This window comes from Artemia sp. Qi Xiang Cuo, chromosome 5 (genome assembly GCF_049724085.1).
Source record: "Artemia sp. Qi Xiang Cuo chromosome 5, ASM4972408v1, whole genome shotgun sequence".
NCBI lineage: Eukaryota > Metazoa > Arthropoda > Branchiopoda > Anostraca > Artemiidae > Artemia > Artemia sp. Qi Xiang Cuo.
Genome location: NC_142798.1, coordinates 38,604,859 through 38,628,804, shown reverse-complemented (window position 1 = coordinate 38,628,804; position 23,946 = coordinate 38,604,859). Strand labels below are relative to the sequence as shown.

Below are 23,946 nucleotides of genomic sequence, written 5' to 3'. Positions count from 1 at the left end.
ACAAATATTTAAAAAAGCTACTAAAGTAGAATTTTGGAAAATTTTGAGTTTGGGAGGAAAGGGGATTTCAAAAACATCTTCCCATGACATAAATTGTCCTCTAAAGTTGATTCTAATGTTTGTAGCGCTCCATGTCTTAGCGCTTTACAAATATTTAAAAAAGCTTCTACAGTAGAATTTTGGAAAATTTTGAGTTTGGGGCAAAGGGGATTTTAAAAACATCGTCCCATGACATAAATTGTCCTCTGAAGTTGATTCTGATATTTGTAGCGCTCTATGTCTTAGTGCTTTAGAAATATTTCAAAAACGCTTCTAAAGTAGAATTTTGGAAAATTTTGAGTTTGGGGGAAGGGGATTTCAAAAACCTCTTCCCGTGATATAACGTGTCCTCTGAAGTCGATTCTGATGTTTTTACCACTCTATCTTTTAGTGCTTTAGAAATATTTAAAAGCTTCTAAAGTAGAATTTTAGCAAAATTTTGAGTTTAAAGGGAAGGAAGATTTCAAAACATCTTCCCATGAAGTAATTTGTCCTTTAAAAACGATTTGGTTATTTTTACTTGTCTATCTCTTGTCAAATTCTTTCCCTAATTAATAAAGTTTAAATGTCTATCAACACAGAGCTATTTGGCACCTGCTTGCTACCCTTAAGGGTAAGGGGTTATGATAAGCAAAGTTGTGACATCACAACAAACCCTGTTTCATTATACCATGACCAAAGTCAGCATGGGTAGAAAATTAAATGACTTTTAATGAAAATAGGATTTCTGAATTTATTTTAATGAACAAGATTAAAAGCTGAAATTGTGTAAGGTAAGCAGTGATTTATAATTATGATAGTAATATAGGATGAAATGTGAGCTAAAACAACTAGTAATATGCAGTAATTTACCATTAAATAGAGAGGAGGAGTGGAGGTAAGTACTTCAAAGTACCTTCCCGGGACATACCTTAGCGTATAGATCCATCCCTGAAAGTTTCATTTTCCTAACCCAACCCCTTTCCAAGATAACCAAAAGTAACTAAAGTAGAATTTTGCCCAATGGATTTCTCTTACATCACAAAAGGATGCCGAAACAAAGGAACATTCAGAAATTACTTTTAGGGGATTATTTGGGCAAAACAAATTAATCGACATATTTGGAATTTTTGGGTAAAACAGTTTGAGACATTTTAGCGGATGATTTGGGGTGAAACTCTGTGGTCGCTATAATACACAAGTACACAATATTGGATTACTGAGAGAATTATGAGTATGAACCATCAATGACTCTTACCACCAAAGACCTCAACCTCCAGGAGCCACCTCTTTCCAACCCCCAAGACCCTCTTCCCACCATTCCAACATTTTTTTTGAGGGAACCCCCCAATTTTCAATATAGAGGCTCAATTTAAGAGTTAAAAATGTGTGAGAAAAAGTTAGCAGAACGTTAGCAAAGTCTCACCCCACTCCCCACCCCCCGTGACCAAAAAATGTTTCCCCATTATGACTTTTATATTTACGAACCTTAGCGCATCAGCTATTCATGCAAAGATCCACCAATAAAATACTTATTAAAAGAAATTTTCATCACTATAAAAAAATTATACACTTCGAAACCTACGTTTTCGAAGCACATTTTTGACCTATCTGATAAAATTCTTGGCTAAAAACACTTTGCAGACGATCACGAAACGTTGAAAGTTCATTGTTTCCATAATAAAATTTGGTTCATCTGTGTTGTAAGAATCAGAGCAAATTTTGTGGGTTTTCGCAAGAAAATAGCTCGTCTTTAACAAACTTAGCCATAGTTAATGGAAACTGTCTATAAATGTCTTCTTTTTTAGTCCAATTGCGTAGCCAATAAAAAAAAATCTGATGGTTGGGTTCTATGTCCCCGCTCAAGAACCCGAAGTACCCCTCTCTCCACTAGGGTACCACCCCGAGTGCAGGCCACCTCCAAGGGAGTATCCAATCCACCGTACGGTTTATCTCAACCCTGTCGCAACCCAGGAAACATTTGTCAGCAAAAATATCAAAACATGCAAAGGGAAAAATTCTTGTTCCCACCCACCCCACGCAATGTGGGGGGAGTTTGGTCAGTATTGTCTCATTCCAGGGACAGAATCTGACCGTCCCAACGCGATTCAGGGGGTTTTCTCACTGTTGAATCGTTCCGAGGAGACGAAATCCAGGCTTCGGCTAGATGATAAAAGAGGCTAAAGACGGTCTCGCTCGAGATAATTTAAAAGTAGTAATAATAAGGAAATTATCTTTGAGTTTCTACACCAACACTCTAACGTCAGAGCATCCCTGTGTGAGAAGAATAGATGTCCAAAACCGATAAAAATAGTGTACTTATGGTCCAGAGCAGAATGGCGCTACGACTTTGTTTTCACACTAGCACCAGCTCTCCACACATCACCCACCCTCGTTTGAAAAAACAGATAACCCCACCATTTTTTTCTTTAATATTGTTAGATACTCTAAGCATTTCATCTTACAATGTTACACTATAAATACTCTAAGACATCCCTTCTCATCATCTCATCACCCCAAAAACACTTTTCCAACATTTCTCGCTAAAAATTTGATTTTCAAGTCATTCATTCCGGCTTTCGCAAGCAATTCAGCCCATAGTGTAGCACTGTAACTACTCTAAGACATCCCACTGCCATCACCACATCCCCCATCCACAAATTTCTCTTAGAAATAATATTTTTCCCAATCCAATACATGATAATACTACTAGTACTAACAACTTACTGCACTACTAAGCCATCTGAGGTCAACAAAAGTATGTTTTATTCAGAAAATGGGCTTCGGCTAGATGATAAAAGAGGCTAAAAATGGTCTCGCTCGAGATAATTTAAAGGTAGTAATAATAAGGAAATTATCTTTGAGTTTCTACAGCAACACTCTAACGTCAGAGCATCCCTGTGTGAGAAGAGTAGATGTCCAAAACCGATAAAAAAAGTATAGTTATGGTCCAGAGCGGAGTGGCGCTACGACACTGTTTTCACATTAGCACCAGCTCTCCACCCCCCTCCCTTTAAAAAACAGAGGACCCCACCATTTTTTTGTTTACTATTGTTAGATACTCTAAGCATTTCATCTCACAATGTTACGCTATAAATCCTCTAAGACATCCCCTCTCATTATCCCAACCCCCCAAAAACACTTTTCCAACATTTTCCAACTCGCGAAAAAATTTATTTTCAAGTCATTCATTCGAACTTTCGCAAGCAATTCAGCCCACAGTGTAGCACTATAACTACTCTAAGACGTCCCTCTGCCACCACCACATCCCCTCAACCACAAATTTCTCTTAGAAATAATATTTTTCCCACTCCAATACATGATAATACTATTAGTATTAACAACTTACTGCACCACTAAGCCATCTGAGGTCAACGAAAGTACGTTTTATCGAGGAAATATTAGAAAATTTATAGATTTTAGTATGAATAACATGCAAAAACATGAAATACTGCTACTACTAGTAATTCACTGCAACATAAGGACACCTGAGGCCTATACAACTACGTTTTATCATGAAAATGTCTGAAAATGTTGAAGGTATAGTAAGAAAGGCTTGCAAAACATGAAATTAGAACTACTACTAGCAACTTGCTGTAACATAAGGACACCTGAGGTTAACAAAAGTACGTTTTTTCGAGAAAATGGTAGAAAATTTATAGATTATAGTTTGAATGGCATGCAAAAACATGAAATACTACTACTACTACTACTAGCAACTCACTGCAACATAAGGACACCAGAGAACAAAACAACTACGTTTTATCGAGAAAATATTAGTAAATTTATGGATTATAGAATGAATGACATGCAAAAACATGAAATACTACTACTACTACTACTAGCAACTTGCTGCAACATAATATATCTGAAAATGTTGAAGGTATAGTAAGAAAGGCACAAAACATTATAATACTACTAGTACCAACAACTTACTGCACTACTAAGCCATCTAAGGTCAAGAAAAGTAAGTTTTATCGAGAAAATATTAAAGAATTTATAGATTATAGTATGAATGACATGTAAAAACAAGAAATACTACTACTACTACTAGCAACTGACTGCAACATAAAGACACCTGAGGCCAATACAACTACGTTTTATCAAGAAAATATCTGAAAATGTTTAAGATAGGTGTTAAAACTTAGAATATCTATTAAATTTGGAGATATATGATATTAACAGTAGAAAGTATTTATACTTTAATAGCAAAATATTTGTTTTGGTTTTAAAATATATTTGCATATTAAACCTAAGTATTACTTGAATTAAAGTCTGGTATTTCATTTGTTCTATTAATCGCTGTATGTTTTTTGCTATTATGTTTTATTTCATTTAGGTTCTTTTTTGGTTTCAGTTAATATTTATTTGTAATTTCTGGACGCGGTGATTTTTAATTATAAAATGTATTTTTATATCCTTATCCTAATTTTAAAATTGTCTTTAATTTTATTTTAAAAACTTATTTTTCGGAATCTTTTTTTTTTAAATTCATCTTAAATAGCGACGAAGACCACACTGACTTTCCTTAAAAAACAACAAACAACAAGTAGAACAACAGGTTTTTTTTCGTAAGACAAAGAATTTTTTCTTTTCTTTTTCGCTGTCTTAGGGGAAAAAATCCCCTGTTGTACTACTTGTTGGTTGTTGTTTATATTTTATCTTCTAAATTAGCTCCCTCAAAGAAAGCGTAATCCCCTGAAATGCATGTAAACAGAAATGCAACCAATATTCATTTTTGATAGGTGAAGCAGTCCCCGGGGGAAAGGCTCCATGTTGTGAACTTTTCCCATTGTTTACATATAGTATTTGTTATTGGGAAGTATTCAGCCATTTGCTCTGGGGGGAGGGGGTTGTGCTTGGGGGGATTTCTTAGGAGAGAATCTTTTTTTGGGAGGGAAATATCTAATGAGTCAATATTCTAGGGGAAATGTTACACTGGGGAGTTTTGACAGAATTACTTTACGAAATTCTTCTTAATTGTCTTACATTCTCTTTACAAAATTTTTCATATGGAGATGCTCCGGGGGAATTATCCGGGGACTTTTATCCGCATGTTTTCTTTTCTGGGAAATAATTTCCACGGAAGGGGGCATTTATGGAGTGATCTAGAAACCGATTACAGATTAAATTCTTTTCCAATGAAAAAATGCGAAGGAGAATTTTTTCAGGGTGAATCATCCACAAGCCATTTTACAGAGAGGGGGAGATTCTCAACGAGGAAGGAACAATCTGGAGGGAATTTGACAGGGGGTGTGCACTTTAAGTTGGATGAAATTTCCATGGAGGAGTTTTCCGTGAGGGGGAGGGGTATATTTCATAGAGGGTGAGCCAGATTTACTGGCATTATTTAAAAAACGAACAGATATTATGTCATATATGAAGGGTTGCCCCCTTCTCAATACCTTATTCTTTACGCTAAAGCTTGACTGTTTACTAAAATTGAAACAAAGGAGCTGTTTAATTAGAATAGGAAGCTTTTTTAAAAGCACTAACAGCTTTAGCGTAAAGAGCAAGGTATTGAGGAGGGGGCGACCCTTCATATCCGGAATAAATCTGCCAAAGTTAGAATGCAAATTTGTTTTTAATTTTTCATGCACGGTGAGCCATAATCGAACCTGCATTAGTTGAAAAAAGTTCTGAAATTAAATAAAATACTAGTTTTTTTAACTGAAAGTAAGGAGCGACATTTAGACTTAAAACGAACAGCAATTACTCCGTATATAAAAACCTCGCTCTTTACGCTAAAGTTTGACTCTTTTTCACCACTCTACTTTTTCAAACAATAAAAAAGTTTAGCGTAAAGAGCGAGGCGTTGAGGAGGGGACAACCCCTTTCATATAAGGAATTGCTGTTCGTTTTAAGTTTTAATGTCGCTGCTAACTTTATGTTAAAAAAACTTGTTTTTTTTTTATTTAATTTCATAAAGACGATAATTTTGTCAAAATATGAAGAACCGTGTATATTGCAATTGTATCTGTCTGGTTTATATGCAAAGTAACACAAGAGACGAAAATTAACAAACAAGAGAGTAGTGAAGAATTATGGTATGCAAAGTAATATTTGGCAGGAAAAGTCCCTAGTGATAAATCACTAGGGGTGGCACCGTGATTGGGTGATTTTTGGGGATTCGGGGGACCAATTTTTTTTCGGAGTGACATATAGATTTTCGGGTAAATCCCCGAAGATTCAGGGATAGTGCAAACCCTGCTTGATTTCTAATAAGGAAAATCGAAATACCTAACCAAACGAGAAAAGAAAAGCTCCGACTTTGCGGTTAACGCAATAAAAAATTGCCGCAATATTAATTCAAAGTCAGCCGAATGCCACCTCCTCTGCCGGCGGCGGCGCTTGTGCACTGTGCGCCGGTAGCGTTGCGACACTTCGGCGGTGGTTAACCGGGCCTTTCGTTGGCAGCGTTCGGTCGATGCGCCAGCGTGGCGCCGGGGCCTAGTCGTATCCAAGATTTTTTTCGGGAGGGAGGGGGGATGGGATACAAAAAAAATTCAAAAACCCATCAAAAACTTGTTAATATTCTATTCTGTTACGTTTTACGAGTTGGACAAACGTTTCGGGGGGGGGGAGGGGGTTTTCAAACCACCTTCCCCCTGGATACGGCCTTGCTACACAGATAAGTGGGTGATTAACACCTAGTCAAGCATAAACATATCCCTTAAACTTGAGCCTATCCCTGCACGATGACTTAATACTAAACAAGATTACTAAAAAGTACCAATAAAGGCAAAATGAGAGCTTGATATACATTGATATTCATTCCTGAACGGCAGACAAACAAAATTAGAACATCAAGAATCAATGCAACCAGATTTGTTTACAGTTGAGGCCAAGGCCGAATCCAGGGGGGGGGTTGACCCGGTTTGGACCCCCCCCCCCACTGAAATTTTTGACCGAGTCGAAAATTAGTCTAAAAAATACCTGTAAAGACAAAACCACGGGATGTTAGACAAAGTCCACGGGAAAAAATCGGATAAAACCCCCCCGACAAAAATCCTGGATCCGCTCTTGGTTGAGGCTCTCTTTGTTCCGAAATTTTAATTGTGATGTCTTCACGGCCAGAACCTTTAATTAGGTAAAAAAAAAACTTTCAAACGGTATAATTCTTGCATGGAGCTAATTTGTTGAAATATTTGCAAAAATGTTTTTTTTTCTTGTCCCTTGTGTTAACTCTCTATCGTCAGGGATGGTTGTAGCCTCCTTAAACTGTACAAAACAGGCAGGATAGTGAAAACACGCTCTGTCAAAGCCAAAACAAAAGTTTCTGGATGCTTTTTTCTATGAGCAGTCTCCATACGCTTAGTAATAAACACCGTAACCGAACAATGACACAGCGTAATATAATTGAACGCATATGTTTGTATTTCTAAATTTAGATAATTCATCACAATATAATGTATTATCAGTTTTTATTTGGCTTTACCATTTTGTAAATTACTTTCATTAAAAAAAAAGACTTGTTATAGAACTAATGAAATATTTCTCAGGTACTATTCTGCTATTATTAGTCTAATTTCTCCTTGCTTTCATGAATTTGCATGACGTCATATGTTGTATGAAGTCATTTCAAGTAGTATAAACATATCACTACAGATAGAATGACGTCACTCTTGGTGTGAAACACCAGCAGTGTGACAACCATGACGTCACTTTTACAATATATACGCGCATTTCCAGGCATTTCCATTATTAATTTTAAGAGAGCTATAAGATGAGTATTATTAAATGTGCTGCTATTGGGATTCCAGTCTCATTTGCTGGAATAGCAATCACGTGGGGGATTAAGAAGTATAGAGAATCCTATATAGATGAAAGTTCGAAGAAAAGTGAATCCGGACCAGTCAATGAAGCTCAGAATGTTAATTTTCCTGCCTCAAAGGAGCCTGTTCAAATCCAAAAAGAAATTAAATTTGAATGTGACACTCTGACAGACAAAAGCAAAGATAATGGTGCAAGTAGTAAGAGTTGTGAAAGTATATCACCTGCGGTAGAAGAAACTGTTGAGGCCGAAGACCGTAGTGACGGAAGAGCGAATCCAAAATTCAGAAGGCTTTTGGCTCCTAACTGGCTCACTGGCTTATTTTACTCGAAAGGCAAGTGTTTCTACCACTGGGTGACAAATGGTATACCTACTAACTCTCAAGTACTAATTTTTAGAGAGGAATTGATCAGAAGTATAACAGAATATATCCAAAGTATCATAGCTTTTTGCTATCATCCAGCTTCAAAAGAGCCTGTTCAAATCCGAAAAGAAATTAAAGTTGACAGCAATACTCAAACTGACAAAAGTAAAGATAATGGTGCCGGTAGTACAAGCTGTGAAAGTATATCACCTGCGGTAGATAAAGATGTTGAGGCCGAAGACCGTAGTGACGCAAAACCGAATCCAAAATTCAGATCGCTTATGACTCCTAACTGGCTTAACTGGCTCACTGGCTTAACTTACACGAACAGCAAATTTTTCTGCCACTGGGTGAAAAATGGTATGCCTTCTAACTCTCAAGTACTAATTTTTAAAGAGGAATTTATCAAGAGTGTAACAGAACATACCCGAAGTATCATAGCTTTTTGGTATCGTCGAAGATAAGCAAAATGTAAATATTGATTTCTTGTAAAAACTATAAAAATAAATTTATGTTATTCTTATTGGTATTTTTGTTTTAGTGGATATCTTCGTAGACGTCTCGTTTAGACCTGAATTAATTGTGTAGAAGATCACATCTGAGAAGTTAAGCAAAAATGGCTTATAAGCTCTATTTAAGTCAATGAGGATTTTTATGAACCACTAAAAATCCGTTTTTGTAACATTAACCGCAAGTCCTAAGAGTGTACGTATAACCTTGAACTTCATAGGAGTCTATAACTTAGAAGTTACAGTGAGTCAAGGTTTACCTGTAAGGAGAGGCTCGAACTAATATAGGACTTCGTCTCCGTAGTAAAACAAACTAAATCTAGGTTCACACAGGAGCAAAATTCGCTCATCGCCGCGATTTTATTGCCAATTCTGACGATTTTAATTGACTTGTGAAGCAATTTTTTAAGATCGAAAAATTCAACTTATATCGAGCAACTGAGCGATACTTCCAGCAATTATTTAACAAAACAGTAAAAGCAATGGGAGACGCAATTAGTATTGACAATGATTAGGCTGAGAAGCTGATTATGGCTGTCCAGTTCAAGAAAATTTTATGCGAAAAAAGGGACACCAAAATGTAGTTTTCCTTCTAAAAGCAAGGGAGTAAAACATCGTCCGAATCTATTTTAACCACACTCTTTCGCCTTTGCATATTTTCACAATAATGTTGGCTGACTTGAAAACCCACTGTGGACAAAACGGCAACTAAAATTGCTCATTGATGCGGTTGATGAATGCTGTCTGTCGTAGCATTAGTTTTCTGTGTGAACCAAGTGTAAGACAGCAATGGCGAATATAAAGCCTGCCGAAAATCGTCCTGGTCACAGTAATTGCAAGAACGTTAGACAGAACTCAGAATTAAACCTTTCATGAGTTCTTTAGTGAGATGGGTAGATCTGCTTCAAAGATCCTCATTTGATTTTGACCCTAACATAACTACGGCTATGCCAATATGAAAGTAACATAACTATATGCGGTGTAACAACAACATAAAGCGAACACCTAAAAACTCTAGATTAGACTACTGAATCAGATGGTACTCGTACATCCACACAACAGTAAATACCCATGATTACCCGAATTCTTGGCTTTTCCACGGATAAGCTTCAGCAGCAATTGAAAAAACGCATAGATCGAACTGCTTATAATCTAGCACGCATTTACACATCGTTTCAGGTAGGTTAACACTCCCCAGAACCTAGCTTAAAACATGAGAAACAGTGATGGGTAGTACTTCTATAAAATTTAAAATTCTCACTTTTTTTCTCCTTGCTGCAATGTTCTTTATTGCCCCAGAACAAAATAAATTAGGCGCTAGACCTAATATATTTAGGTACTCAACTCGAAATTAGGTACTCGGTTTGAAATAAATACATCATTTGAAAAATACACGTTTGAAATAAGCATTTAAATACCCATTTTTAAATACACATTTGAAGTAAATACATCAGACGCTCATTCAGAAGTACACTTGTGTTTTCAAGGCAGTGGGGATAATACCACTCAGACAGAGGGTGATCATGCCTTACACTTCTTTTTTCTTCTACGTTAGGACCTGCCTGGTCAGGGATAAAGGGTTTCTAGTTTTTCTAGTTTTTCTTCTACACCGACGTCCCACAACACACAAAGACTTAAGGATCTAAGTGTCAAGCCGATCGAAACAAACAAGGTTTTTGGCTCCCTATTCTAAAGGTCCTGTTCCTCAAATATTTTTTGTAGCGAAATAGGGTACGAGAGGAGACTGGTTGCCCTCCGATCATTTTCGACCATTAAAAAAGACACTAAAACTGATTTCTATAGTTTCTTCAACGACCCTTTCTATACGGAGTGGCCAGGAGAATAAATAAATTACAAAGGATATATAGACGGCACATAGCTCTTTACTATAAGCAACGCTAGACCATCGCCAATCGCTAGACCAGTGCCAATAAAATGCTGAAGAAGCAGAAAAATATGAACAAATAAACATACACATGACATAAACAACTTCCCATACAAGTGTTCCCAAGTTCAAAGACAGCCTAACTTAATCGTATGTACTATGTACCAAATGTAGCTACAAAATAATTGTAGCTATAATTGATCAATCTGATTTAACTCCCTGGATTAAAAAAATGTTTCCAAAAAGCCTAAAAATCTTGTTTTCGCTTTTCCGACAAATCGGAGAAGAACACCAGGAACATCCTTTTGTTTTGAGCGATAGGGCGATATAGGGTGGCAAGTGCCAGATACCTGAGGAGTCACAAGCGGCAAATTCTTAAAAGCTACTAATGATTATTACTATCTCAGAAGTCTGCCATGGATTTATCTTCAGTTGAGTGGCCACCCCACTGTTTAGTACAGGACATGTTCTATCTTAAATAGCGACAAAGACCACACTGCCTTTCCTTCACTAACAACAAACAACAAGTAGAACAACAGGTTTTTTTTTCGTAAGACAAAGAATTTCTTTTTCGATGTCTTAGGGGAAAAAATCCCCTGTTGTACTACTTGTTGTTTGTTGTTTATATTTTATCTTCTAAATTAGCTCACTCAAAGAAAGCGTAATCCCCTGAAATGCATGTAAACAGAAATGCAACCAATATTCATTTTTGAGAGGACCAACTCACTTCGAACGTTGGGAGGGGGGGGGGGTCCAGAGTATCCATATATAATGGTTTTACAGGCATTATACAATCAAAAAGTATTCTTTTTACATAAATTTTCCACATTTCTAACCCAGCCCCTCCTACATTGCAACACACAAAAACAATAAGTTATAAGGTAGGCAATATACAGAACCAAGGAATTGAACAAAATCAGAAGCTGATATACAAGAAGAGTCTAGTAAATAAAAATGATGCAATTTAAGCTGTATAGAAATTTGTCAGATTCGTTTAAATTCTGTTTGATAAATGACTTTGATCAATAATAGGAATAAGGAATAAGCAATCGGTGACAACAAAACTAAAACAAAACAAAAAATAAATAGAAAAAGGAGAAAATATTGAGAGTAAATCACAAAAAAGGTAGAAAACAGGAAAAATGTTAAGAGTTAATCATAAAAAAGTAGAAAACAGGAAAAATGTAGAAAACACAAACAAAGATATAGAAAACGAGAAATACGTCAAGAGCATATCATAAACAAGGGTTAAAAAACAAGCATCAAAATACTTACGGTTTCATTCTTGGACCGGCAGTGGCGAGACTGTTAATGTAAAATGAAGAAACGATTGCTACTAAGATCAGTATTGCTACACACTTTCGGGCATTAACATGGCGAAGTAAACTATATCCAAAAAACGTTTTCAAAGTTTCTTTTGATCTCCTACATCTACACTGACTAAGTAAAGGCTCTTCAATCATTATTCAGCTTTGTGGGAATTAGTAATCGTTTTCCATCTACAATGCTTTCGTGGCTTGTTACAGCTGGTCATAATATGGGACGCAAAAAACGTCAGCTATGTTGGGAACTAAAAAATATATATATATATATATAAAGATCAACTGACAAGATATTTGCTACATGGCTAACCCACTGCACGGCGCTTATCTATGTTGCACTCTCTTTTGTTACTTAAACTGTTGTGATTTATCTTCAAATGAACCCTCTTTCAATATTCTAAGACCACTGGTTTGATACAATCACCCCTGAAAAAAAAACACGAAAAAACAGAGACACATCAGTGCTACTCAAACAAAAATGCGATTTTCCTTGCTGTTCAAGGTGGGCAACTGTAAGTCTACAGTGTGGGGATTTCAACAATGGTGATTTCAAAAGTGCGCTTTACCTTTTTAATCCACTTCGATTTTGAGGCGTTTGAAGCCCTTTTTTTTATAAATCGATGAAAATTTCTTTTGCAATAAACTTTTACTTTGAAGTTACACCTCATACTTATCATTCCTGAACGATCTTTAAATAAAACAATTTTTTCACTAGACAGACTTTATAAAAGCGCGTTTTTAAAAATTCAGCTACTAAGGACTGTGGTCTGCCTGTTGCATGCAACCATGAGTTATGCAATATTTTTACTCAACTTAATAATAACTAACCTATTATTATCACTACGGTAAACAGTTGCTTTATGAGGAGACTGCATTTCAGACCAATTGCCACCACTATGGACTGCAGTGAAAATTGGCTTTAAATGAGTATTATTAAAGAATACAGCCACATTTTGGACAATGGCATAAACGAATTCAGAGGTAACACACGACTAGTAGAGCCAGGTGCCTCCTATACATTATTTTTTTAACCAATTTGCATGGAAGACATAGTTATAGCAACTTGGGGTCCTATTTTGACAACCTGGCCATCAAGCATTCAGTGTATATCTCTTAGTCAGTGAATGATGGTGATAATTTGCATTATTCGTGATTGCGAAAGCAGAAAGAAATTGGGTGAGCCAGCAAAGGGGTTCGCTACTGTTCCATCTCACAGGTATGACTGAGTGGCCTATACGGGATTTCTAAAGGGGGGGGGGGGGGTGGGTTTAATTTTTAATCCCCCCCCCCCTTCGTGCATATTACGTAGTAAAATTTAAGAATCGGGAAATCAAGAGACATCCCTATCAAGGAAAATAAACTAGCAAGTAATTATTTTAGTTTTAGTAGTTTAAATATTTGATTATCTCCTTTTTTGAACAAAGCAGCAAAATTTTTAAAAATTAGAGTTTAATTATCTCTAATGAGCTCCTCAGCACTACAGACAATAAAAATCAAACCAATATCAATAAACATATGTGAAAAAGAAAGTGGCTATATTTAATTTAGCTGCAAGTCTGCATTCATGTCCACCATGTAATTTCCCTTTGAGAAAAAATTGATAAAACTTTGGAACTGAAATACCAATACGAAGCACCAAAGTTCCTAATCAAATGTCATCACGTTCTGGCATTGTTCAAATAAAACTTATTTTTAACTTGATTATCATTATAAATTCATTCTTTGTTTTTCTTTCCATACTTAAACCAATGTTGTCTTTACCTTTTGCATTATTACAGCCATATCAATTATTCTCCTTTCCTTTTTTATTTCTTCAACGTATCGCATTCTTCCTTATCCCCTAGGAGCCTGATTCGTCTTATTTCTTTTCCTGGCTGCGAATACTGATGACACACGCGTGCCCACCCATAAAAAAATACAATGTCGCTGATGTTTCTACTTGTTTATATGTTCTCTGGAGCATGTGCATCTCTGTCCGGATTTGGACAATGGTTGAGATAGGGAATGAATATACTGTTTAAATTTATCTAGTGGTGTGCACATAGCGTTTTTTATTAGCTCAACATGCCCCTCAGCTAAGCTGTTCTTAATATACTGCTGATATGGCCATTTGACAGCCTGCATACTATTACTACTACTAACTCACTACAGAACCAAGCCGCCCGAGGCCAACACTGTTACGCACGCTCCTCCTCCATCTCAATCAATCCAAAGCCTCCCTCTTTACGTCCTCCCAGGAAGTTCCCACTTCCCTTAAATCTCTCCTTATGATATCCTCCCACCCCAACAGTGGACGACCTGCTTTTTGTTTGGCCAAAAAGGACAGTTTTTGGTAATCTGCCGTCCTTCATCCAAAGAACGTACCCTAGTCATCTCAACCTTTCTCTAATTACAGCCCTCGAAAGCAGGACTGGACCACACCTTTCGTAAAGCCAACTATTTGAAATATGATCAGTCAGTTGGGTACCCCAAACAATCCATAGGCAATTTCTCTGGATAACATCTAGCAAATCCTCCTCCGTTTTTTGGAGCACCCATGCTTCAGAGCCATACTTGGCCACTGTCATCACTTTAGCTTCCAATATTCTAATCTTGGTTTGCAGAATTATCCTCCTATTCTTCCAAAGTTTTTTTCAACTGTGAAAAAACACCCTGGGCCTTGGCTACTTTACTTTGAACATATTCACTGCACTCACTGTCTTTACTAATAATACTAACTAGGTAAGTAAAGTTGTCCACTTGATTAACATTAATTTTCAAACTTATTCTAGCACCTTGAACTCGCAAAACCTCTAAAGGCTCATTGATTTTGCTCATACTTTCATCTAGGATGCTTAAATCATCAGCATAATCTAAGTCCAAGAATGTTTTGTATTACCCAATTCATTCTGTGTTCTCCCATTGTCTTTCCTGTCCATCAAAATTATCCACATACATAGGAATAGAACAAAAAAAAATTGACTTAGTACAAAACTAGCTACTAACCTCATTTCCTACCTTAACTACAACAGTGTTATCCTAGTACACAGACTAATTACTTTAATGTATTATTCTGGTATACCATACATGGATAAGACCTTTGCTAAAGCTCTTCTATCAGCTGAATCAAACACTAGAACATAATCTATAAAACTGAGGACTACAGATCTGGAGGACCTTAAAGCTTTCGAAAGGATTAAGGTGATTAAGGTATGGTGAAAGGTGTTTAATGACTCAAGCATATCTCAATTATTAGTCTAAGAGTGAATATTTGGTCGAAACATCCTCTATCCTTCCTAAACTGCACTATTCTTCTCTAAGAACTTTGTCTACAGCATCTCTAAGTCTAAAAAGTATCGTCATACTAAGTAATTTGCTACCTACAGAAACCAGGTTATTGCCTCTATAATTACCACACTCACTCTCATCACCTTTATTATACAGGGATTTAATTAGGGTTTTCCTAAAATCGCTAGGTACTCCCCATTTTCAAAAATCATATTCATATTTTTCAGCAGCTTATTTCTAACCTCATAACCACCACCTTTAAGAAACTCATTTACCACAATATCAGCACCTGGGGCCTTATTATTCTTTTAATCCTTTTAGTACTTTCACTAATTCTTCCTAACAAAATAAATCTTCCTTCACATCCAAGATGTCAGAAACTTTTTAATTCTCCTCTATATCTTTTCCTGCAACCCTTATTCTGGTTTACCATATTCTCAAAATGTTCTGTCCGTATCTCTTTAGCTCATTCCTCATCACTACTTGTGGCCCCATTCCTATCTTTAACTAGGACAAGTCCAGATTGACCAGTCCCACTCAATTTATTAACATGCCAGTACAATATTTTACTATTATCCTGTATAGCTGTATCTTCCAGATCTTTGGCAATTTAATCAATGGCCCCCACTTCACACTTCCTTAGTTCATATTTTAATGCTTTCTCCACTTTCTTTGCATTCCTCCCTTATTTTCATATGATCTATCACTCAGAAAGCTCTTGTACAAACCCCTCCTATTCTCTATTAAATACAAAGCATTTTCACAAATATTCCTAGATGTGTTCCTAACTTCCTTCCCTAAGACACCATCAGCAACTTCACAAATTATTTCCTAAAATTATTCTGTCCATTTTCAACATTGTTAAAATTTTAAACTCTCCAGATTAGTATACCTGATTGTTAGAATTTTCTAATGAAAACATCACATTTCTAACTTGGATCCTTTCTATCTGCTCCTGTAGCTGTAAGTTAAATACATCTGAGTCATTAATATCTCTGTCAGTCAGTTCTAGAGGGGAATATACTACTATGACAGATACCCTGCACTTTTTGTCACAAAATGAGGAACTAGCACTGCTCCCTGTCTATGTACCTCATCCAGTTTCTGATATGAGTTTCTGAAACTCCTAATAAGTCCAGTTCAAAGCATCTTTGAACAAGGGGAGGTGATGGAATATAACGAAAAGAAAGAAAAAAGAAGACATACATACAAAACAGGAGAAAATATGTACAAACTAAAAACACAAATAAACCAGACTTTTCAAAAAATTAAGTTACTCCAAGGATGGAAACATCTTTTGACAACAACTTTACATACAAATTGCAAGTTGCACAGTTAGGTTGACGACTTCATAATATTGTTTCAATGCAGTGTTACAGGACCATATTAGAACACAGGAGAAACTTTGCATAATGGAAAAATATCTTTCGAATCTACTTCTCATCACTTTCACTCAGAATAACTGTGAACAGAGCTAAGTAGGCCTACAAAATATGGGGAAGAACAACAGTGTTATGCATTTTTGCAAAGAGCTTTCTTGCCACATTCATTTATGACAACACTAAAAAGCAAAAGCCACCTGAATTTCGTTTTAGTTCGAGCAAACAATATCTTCCTTGTTGAAGGTATTAAATCTCCAATAGGTAGTCCTAGGTAAATAAGCTCTTGGCATGAGGCAACCACTGCTTCAGCAAGTTCATGCAATTCAATATCACCTAGTTTCATGTTTCCCACTCCTGGGATATGAGTTTCTGAAACTCCTAATAAGTCCAGTTCAAAGCATCTTTGAACAAGGGGAGGTGATGGAATATAACGAAAAGAAAGAAAAAAGAAGACATACATACAAAACAGGAGAAAATATGTACAAACTAAAAACACAAATAAACCAGACTTTTCAAAAAATTAAGTTACTCCAAGGATGGAAACATCTTTTGACAACAACTTTACATACAAATTGCAAGTTGCACAGTTAGGTTGACGACTTCATAATATTGTTTCAATGCAGTGTTACAGGACCATATTAGAACACAGGAGAAACTTTGCATAATGGAAAAATATCTTTCTAATCTACTTCTCATCACTTTCACTCAGAATAACTGTGAACAGAGCTAAGTAGGCCTACAAAATATGGGGAAGAACAACAGTGTTATGCATTTTTGCAAAGAGCTTTCTTGCCACATTCATTTATGACAACACTAAAAAGCAAAAGCCACCTGAATTTCGTTTTAGTTTGAGCAAACAATATCTTCCTTGTTGAAGGTATTAAATCTCCAATAGGTAGTCCTAGGTAAATAAGCTCTTGGCATGAGGCAACCACTGCTTCAGCAAAATTTTTAAAGTTGAAGTCAGCTCAGACAGACAGTTAAACAGAAGAACTTGAGATTTCCTAGCATTCAAATTCAAACCAATCTGTTTGAAATTCACTCAAAATTATATTAAAACTCTCCTCTAGACTAGATACTGACCAACTCGAGTTTAGTAAGTCATCTGCATAACAGAATACTAATGCATTAATTTTTTTTACAACAAACGAAATCAGTATGCTATCCTGAGCTGGTAGTGCAGCATTATTATACACAGTTGGTGCCATAATTGCCATTATATACATTGCACCTATGCACCTAATTGCTCCAATACCTATATTCACAGGGATATCAACTGGGATGATTGACCCTTCAATTTTCAGGTGCACCTTAAGGTGGCAATACATAAAAAAAGTGGACTGACAAGATCAGTTGCAACTCCACACCTGATCAGCTCCAACATAGTCTGTGAGTGCATCAATTAATCAAATGCATTAGGAATATCATATGCACTAACAAGCAAAATTTTTCCTTTCCAATAGAATCTACCAATATCAAGCAAAGGGATCTCAGTGCCTGAAAGTATCCAAGCCCATGCTGAAAACTGAACTGGAAGGGATCTTACAAGTCCTCTGAACATCATCAATAATAGTAGTAGAAGTAGCATACATATAGTGGTTCTAGCAGTTAACCCCCCTGGAAAATACCCTCCACAGAAAATACTCCCTCCTTAGAAAATATCCTTGATAACCCCCCCCCCTCCCCCCATCAAAAATAAGGTTTCTAAATTTGAGACTTTTATTTGTGTTTTTTTTTTAGTTTTGTTGAAAAGTGCTAAGGAATGGGAAAAAATGGGATTTTACACACCAGAAGTATCTTAAAAACTTAAAAAAAAAACCACAAATCTATTTGGGTTGAAAAGACTTCCACATGAACTTCTGCAATTTTTGGCAGTAGCAGGTGACAAATAAAAATAAAATGACAAAGAAAAAAAATGTAAACAAACAATCATCAAAATTAAGCTAAAAAATATGGCACCAAAAAATTTAAGAAGGTTTAGCTATACTTTGAAAGGATAGTTAGATTTGGGAACCAACAAATCCTTATTCTTTAAGTTTTTATGGACAAAAGTATTGTCAAATTTTATGAGTTTGTTTTTCTTATCTTCCAAATATAAAACTACCACAAATCACCATTAACAAATAAATAAAACCCAGAACTTTATTACTCTTGATAGAACAGAAATTACAATAGATAGCCTACAACAGTATTTGTAGAATTAGTCTAAAACAGTATTAGTTACAACAGAAATTACAATAGATAGCCTAGTCAAACTCAAAACAAGCAAAAATTAAAAGGAGTTTGGCTGACAACACCCATGTCTTCTTCAGACAAGAACATAATTTGCACTTTAATTAAAAAAAACAAATAATTATGTATTGCCAGTTTGAAATACATATTTTGATATCTATCCCTTATAGTCTTAAAACTTCTGTATTTGTTGAAAAATATTTTTTATATTGATTTCCATTCATTTTTATTGACATAGTCTTTTTCATATAAAAAAATATTTTATGCCTTTTTTCTATTAGACTCTATAGTTTTTACTTTGGAGATTATTTGCCTTTACTTTAGCTTATCCGTCGTTTAATGAGACTTTTTACTTTTCTTCAGAAAGCATTTGTTTCCCATTAACAAATACTATCTGTAAATAATTAAATATAAAAAAAAAAGTTTTTCAACTGAAAGTAGGGAGCAACATCAAACCTTAAAACAAACTAAAATTATTACATATATGAAAGGGTGCCTTCTCCTCAAGACCTCGCTCTTTATGCTATTTTTTTTTTTTACAATTTAAAACAAAGCTTATTGTTCTAGTTAAATGGCCATTGTGTTTTAGGAATTGTTCTTAAAGAATTAGGGCAAAAAGTCTAAACTTTAGCCTAAAGAGCAAGGTCTTCTGGAAGGGACAACTCCTTTCATACACATAATAATTTCTGTTCATTTTAGGTTTTGATGTTGCTCCTTACTTTCAGTTGAAAAAACTTATTTTTTTAAAAAATTGTATTTCCAATTGTTTTTAAACAATACCAGGAAATCCATCTCTCTCTCCATGAAAAATTCCGGTAGTTGTGTGTTATATGCCACTCACTCAAGTTTACAATGTGTAAAACTCAAGAACAAACCGGTTTCTTCATTACTTTAGAAAAAAATTTGGGCTATAGATTTGCACATTAGGGGAAGAGGGGGGGGATTGGTTGAGTAAAGTACAGTGGGTCTGCATGCAAAATGTGTTAGGTATAACTATTCTACATATTATGAAGTAAGAATTGCTTTCTGACTTAAAACTGTTCACATACTTTAACCCCCCCCCCCTTATGTGCAAATATATATCCCAAATTTTATATTTCCCATCTATTCTGTGTCTTGTCTTGTTCTAAACTGAAAGAAACTAACAAAGAAACCAGTTTGTTCTCAAGTTTTACACAGCATAAACTTGAGTGAGTGATGCATAACAAACAAGTACCAAAATTCCTTCTCCCTACAGAAAAAAAAAACAAATAAAATTCTCAAATTTGGAAAGCCTTGTTATTCAATGGAGGGGGGGGTAAATGCTGGCCACCACATATAGTACCTTTTGATTTGTTAAACATCCCCCTTAAAATGCACTGAAAGTTTCAACTTAATAGGCCTACTCTATGCTGTTCCTCAGATAAAGCTGTTATGCCCTTTTAACAATGTGGATCCACATAGCATGTTTCAATTTATTTTTTATTCTCTTCAACATTCCCTTTAAGCTTCACTGCAATACCCTTAGCTTCAGTAAGCCAGTAGTAGTAATTCTAGCAGTAGTAGCCTTATTAGTAGTAGCAGTAATAGTAGTAGATATGGTAGCAGCAGTAGGGTAAAGGTACCAATGATTCAACAGTGCAATTTTGGAACCCCTGTAAAACTTTTCCTTCAAAAACAAATAACTCTGCTTAGCTATGACTTGGAGTGCCATTTCTTGAAGCCATTTCTGTATTTCAACAATAGGAAACGTTGACCCAACATCCAGTACACCCAGATAAGAAAAGAACATTTAACTCAGTCAGTTTTCTGTTTTCAGCAAGAAAGGAGCTCCTTACAATTTTTCAGGTGTGCAACATTCAAACTGCTGTTACTTAGTTATTTATTGCAAAAAAGTTGGGATTAGCACCAATGCATCAAGATACCTCTGATTTTATCTGAATTCTAGTCACATTAGCTTTTTCTTGATAAAATTAAATTAAATGGCAACAAATATTACATTGTCAAAACTAGGTTCCAAGTGTCAAAAATTCTTATTCAATGTAGTGGAATATCAGGCACACTAAAAATGTTCCTTTAGTCAAATTCAAATGTAGATAATGGCTTCTATAAATTGATTGATTTCTTTTGCAAATATCTTGTAGTAACCTTGTCAAATTTTTGACAGACAACAACAGGCCCCATTGAAATATTGGTGACTCTGTTGAAACTTACTGAAAATGTAAAACAAATGAGGAATAATTGGTGTCAGAATCCCAAGGTCCACTGACAAAAATATAGCTGTCAAATTTATGGGTGCCCACAACTGTAAAAAATTGCAGAGGTTCACATTGAAGTCATTTTTACCTTTCCTTAGCACTTATCAATGAAACTAAAAAAAAAAAAATCTCAAATTGGGGTCAGAAGTTGAACTGCAGCTTGACAAATACTATGCCGTTTTCTTTAGTGACAAAAAAAGTGAGGAGCCATGTTTTGTCAGTAGGATTCTGGACTTTCCTGACAAAGGACAGTCCATACTAAAATTTTTCATGTGGATTAGAATCATAGATTACACTTTGAAATGGCCAAATGTTGATGACATTTACACTGTCAACAATGACAAATATTTGCTGGTCTGTTAAAACTGAGAGGAAGTGGGTCATTCCAGATAGTGTTCAGAGATGCTATTCATGTGGCATATATGCAACACTTAAAAAAAAGAAGATTTATGTGATCTAGGTCAGAATATTACATTTCTTATGATTAGCCAATTTTGTTATACTAAATACTACATACTTAAAACAATTTTGTTAGTTTTATTAGTTCTACTTTTTGAAAAGTGTTTTATATGTTTATACACTAAATGAAGTTGAAAAAAAAACAAAAAAAACAAAGAAACAAGAATATATATGTCAAATACACCAGGTTCTGCCCACAGGTATTCCCCAAATATTTCAAAATGTGTTGAATTGGGTTCCAACTTGCTTTGAAGACAGGTAATTTTTTTGCTGTGTTGAATTTGTAGGTGAAAATGCTCTAATTTTGGAAAATTTGTTGGAGTTTTGTACCCTTTTCAGATAAAACTTCAAACTTCTCATCAAACAATTAGATTCCTAGATGTTTTTCCTACATACTGAAACCCTTTTCAAACCAAAAGTTTTTGAATTAGGACTTCTGGAGTAGAAAAACTGTTTTTTTACAAAAAGTGTCAAATTCTTGGTACCTTTACCCTAGTCTTAATAATTGTGGCAGCATGCACATTTTGCCTAGTTCAACACACCCCCTTAACATATCCTGAAAGTTTCAACTTAATACTCTATACCATTCCTGGGATACTTCTGATATGCTTTTTCAATAACCTACCTGTGGAGAACATTTTATTTAGTTTAACATCCCCTAAAACATTCCTGGAAAGTTTCAACAGTAAAATTCTACTTTAGCTACTTTTAGCTATCTTGGAAAATAGTTAGGTTAGGAAAATGAAACTTTCAGGGATGGGTCTACAGGCTAAAGTATATACTAGGAAGGTATTTTGAAGAACATACATGCATTCCTTCTCTCTTTAGAGGGTCCTGAAATTGGCTTACATGACAGGTCTATCAGTCTCTTTTATCTAGCTTTAGTTATGAAAATGCAATTCCTGCTATATGAGTAGGATTTTGAGCCATATCAAAATGTTTTTTTTTAGAATTTAGGAAATTCATTTGCATATCTTTAAAACCTTATAAATTAGGATTGAGCAAAGTTGTGAAGCTGAAAACAATTTTGTTGTACTTCATTAAAGCAGAAGATCTATTTTGCAAGGTTTCACTTTTATAACACAGTATTTTTAAAGATCATCAAAAGTCAGGACCCTCTAGAGGGAGAAGGAGTAGAAGTAGGTATGGTACTACTTCAAAATACCTTCCCATGACATACTTAAGCATGTAGACACATCCCTGAAAGCTTCATTTTCCTAACCTAACCCCTTTCCAAAATAGACAAAATTAGCCTAGCTAAAGATTCAGCTTCACAACTTTGCTCAATCCAAATTTGTAAGGTTTTAAACATATCCAAATATATTTCCAAAATTTTGAAAAAAATAACATTGATAATGCTTGAAATTCCACTGAAATAACAGGAATTGCATTTTCAGAATTAAAGCCAAAAAACAAGAAACTGATAGGCTAGGCCTAAATGAAACATAAGGTAAAATGTTGTTTTGTCAAAATTTCAATAGGTTTCAAGTAGGCTAGGAAAATTTCTAAGACTTGAAATCAGAAAATGGTTAACAGAGAAACTTGACAATACCTTCCCAGAGTATGCTTTTGGCCCTGAATGAATTACTGAAAGTTTCATTTTTTGGTAAATTTTTAACAAATCATATTATTGAGTCATGACTAAAGTGAATATAGCCTACCACTTGATGACTTTTTGTATGCCCTTTACGCATATAATAATAATTTTTGTCAGAAATGAATTTTACCCCCACTCCTATATATCAATTCATGGTAGGGTAAGACACCTAGTAGTTGGCCACCTGCCTATTCTTGGACAGAATCTTTTATACTATTTTAATAACCAATTTACAATGAGCTGTTTGTATGTCCGAGTTTAGGCAGAATTGTCACTTGTTAGTAAATTAAAAAATAGGAGGCACTGTACAAGTGAAATTATTTGAATTAGTAACCTACTTGTTCAGAAATTCTTCAGAAATTTTTTGATACAAAAATTAATTTTCTAGGTGGTATAATACGGTAATTAGAGTAGTTTAAATGTCAAAAATTTTTCAAAGTGATTAAAGTGTCCGACTACTGGGTGTCTTACCCTATATATTTGCACTTTAGGGGGTGGGGTAAAGTTTAAACTTACCTCCCATTTACATCAGAAATAAAATTTGTCCCCCCCCCCCTAATGTGCAAATATATAGCCTACCCTGAATTGGTAGATAGCCTATATAGGGGTGAGGGTAAAATTCATTTCTGACTAAAATGATTATTATATTTAGAGAGAGCATTAAAAAAGGCATTAAGTGGTATATTCACTTCATTCGTAAGTCAATAATATGATTTGGTAAAAATTTACCCGTTTTTCTACCCTAACCACTTTCAAAGATAGTCAAAAGTGGCTAAACTAGAATTTTACCAACATACAATATATCCATCAATTTTCGCAACAATCTAAAAGTGAAATGTAATTCTTATGCCTACTTATAAGGTATCTGAACTGTAAATTCAAATGCTAATAAATAGTCAA

At 35.2% G+C, this 23,946-nt stretch overlaps 1 protein-coding gene across 3 annotated transcripts in view; it reads right to left on the bottom strand.

Annotated features, from left to right (window-relative positions):
- Window positions 1-23,946, bottom strand: part of sfl (N-deacetylase and N-sulfotransferase sfl) — a 126,186-nt gene that overhangs the window by 102,021 nt on the left and 219 nt on the right. For 2 of the 3 annotated variants that reach the window (XM_089089562.1, XM_089089561.1), the window contains exon 2: window positions 11,826-12,120. In XM_089089562.1, the coding sequence (XP_088945688.1) occupies window positions 11,826-12,013 (188 nt within the window). In that variant the 5' untranslated portion in view covers window positions 12,014-12,120. Of the gene's footprint in view, window positions 1-11,825; window positions 12,121-23,900; window position 23,946 lie in introns of those variants that run through there. The other variant, XM_089089560.1, reaches the window with a different exon arrangement.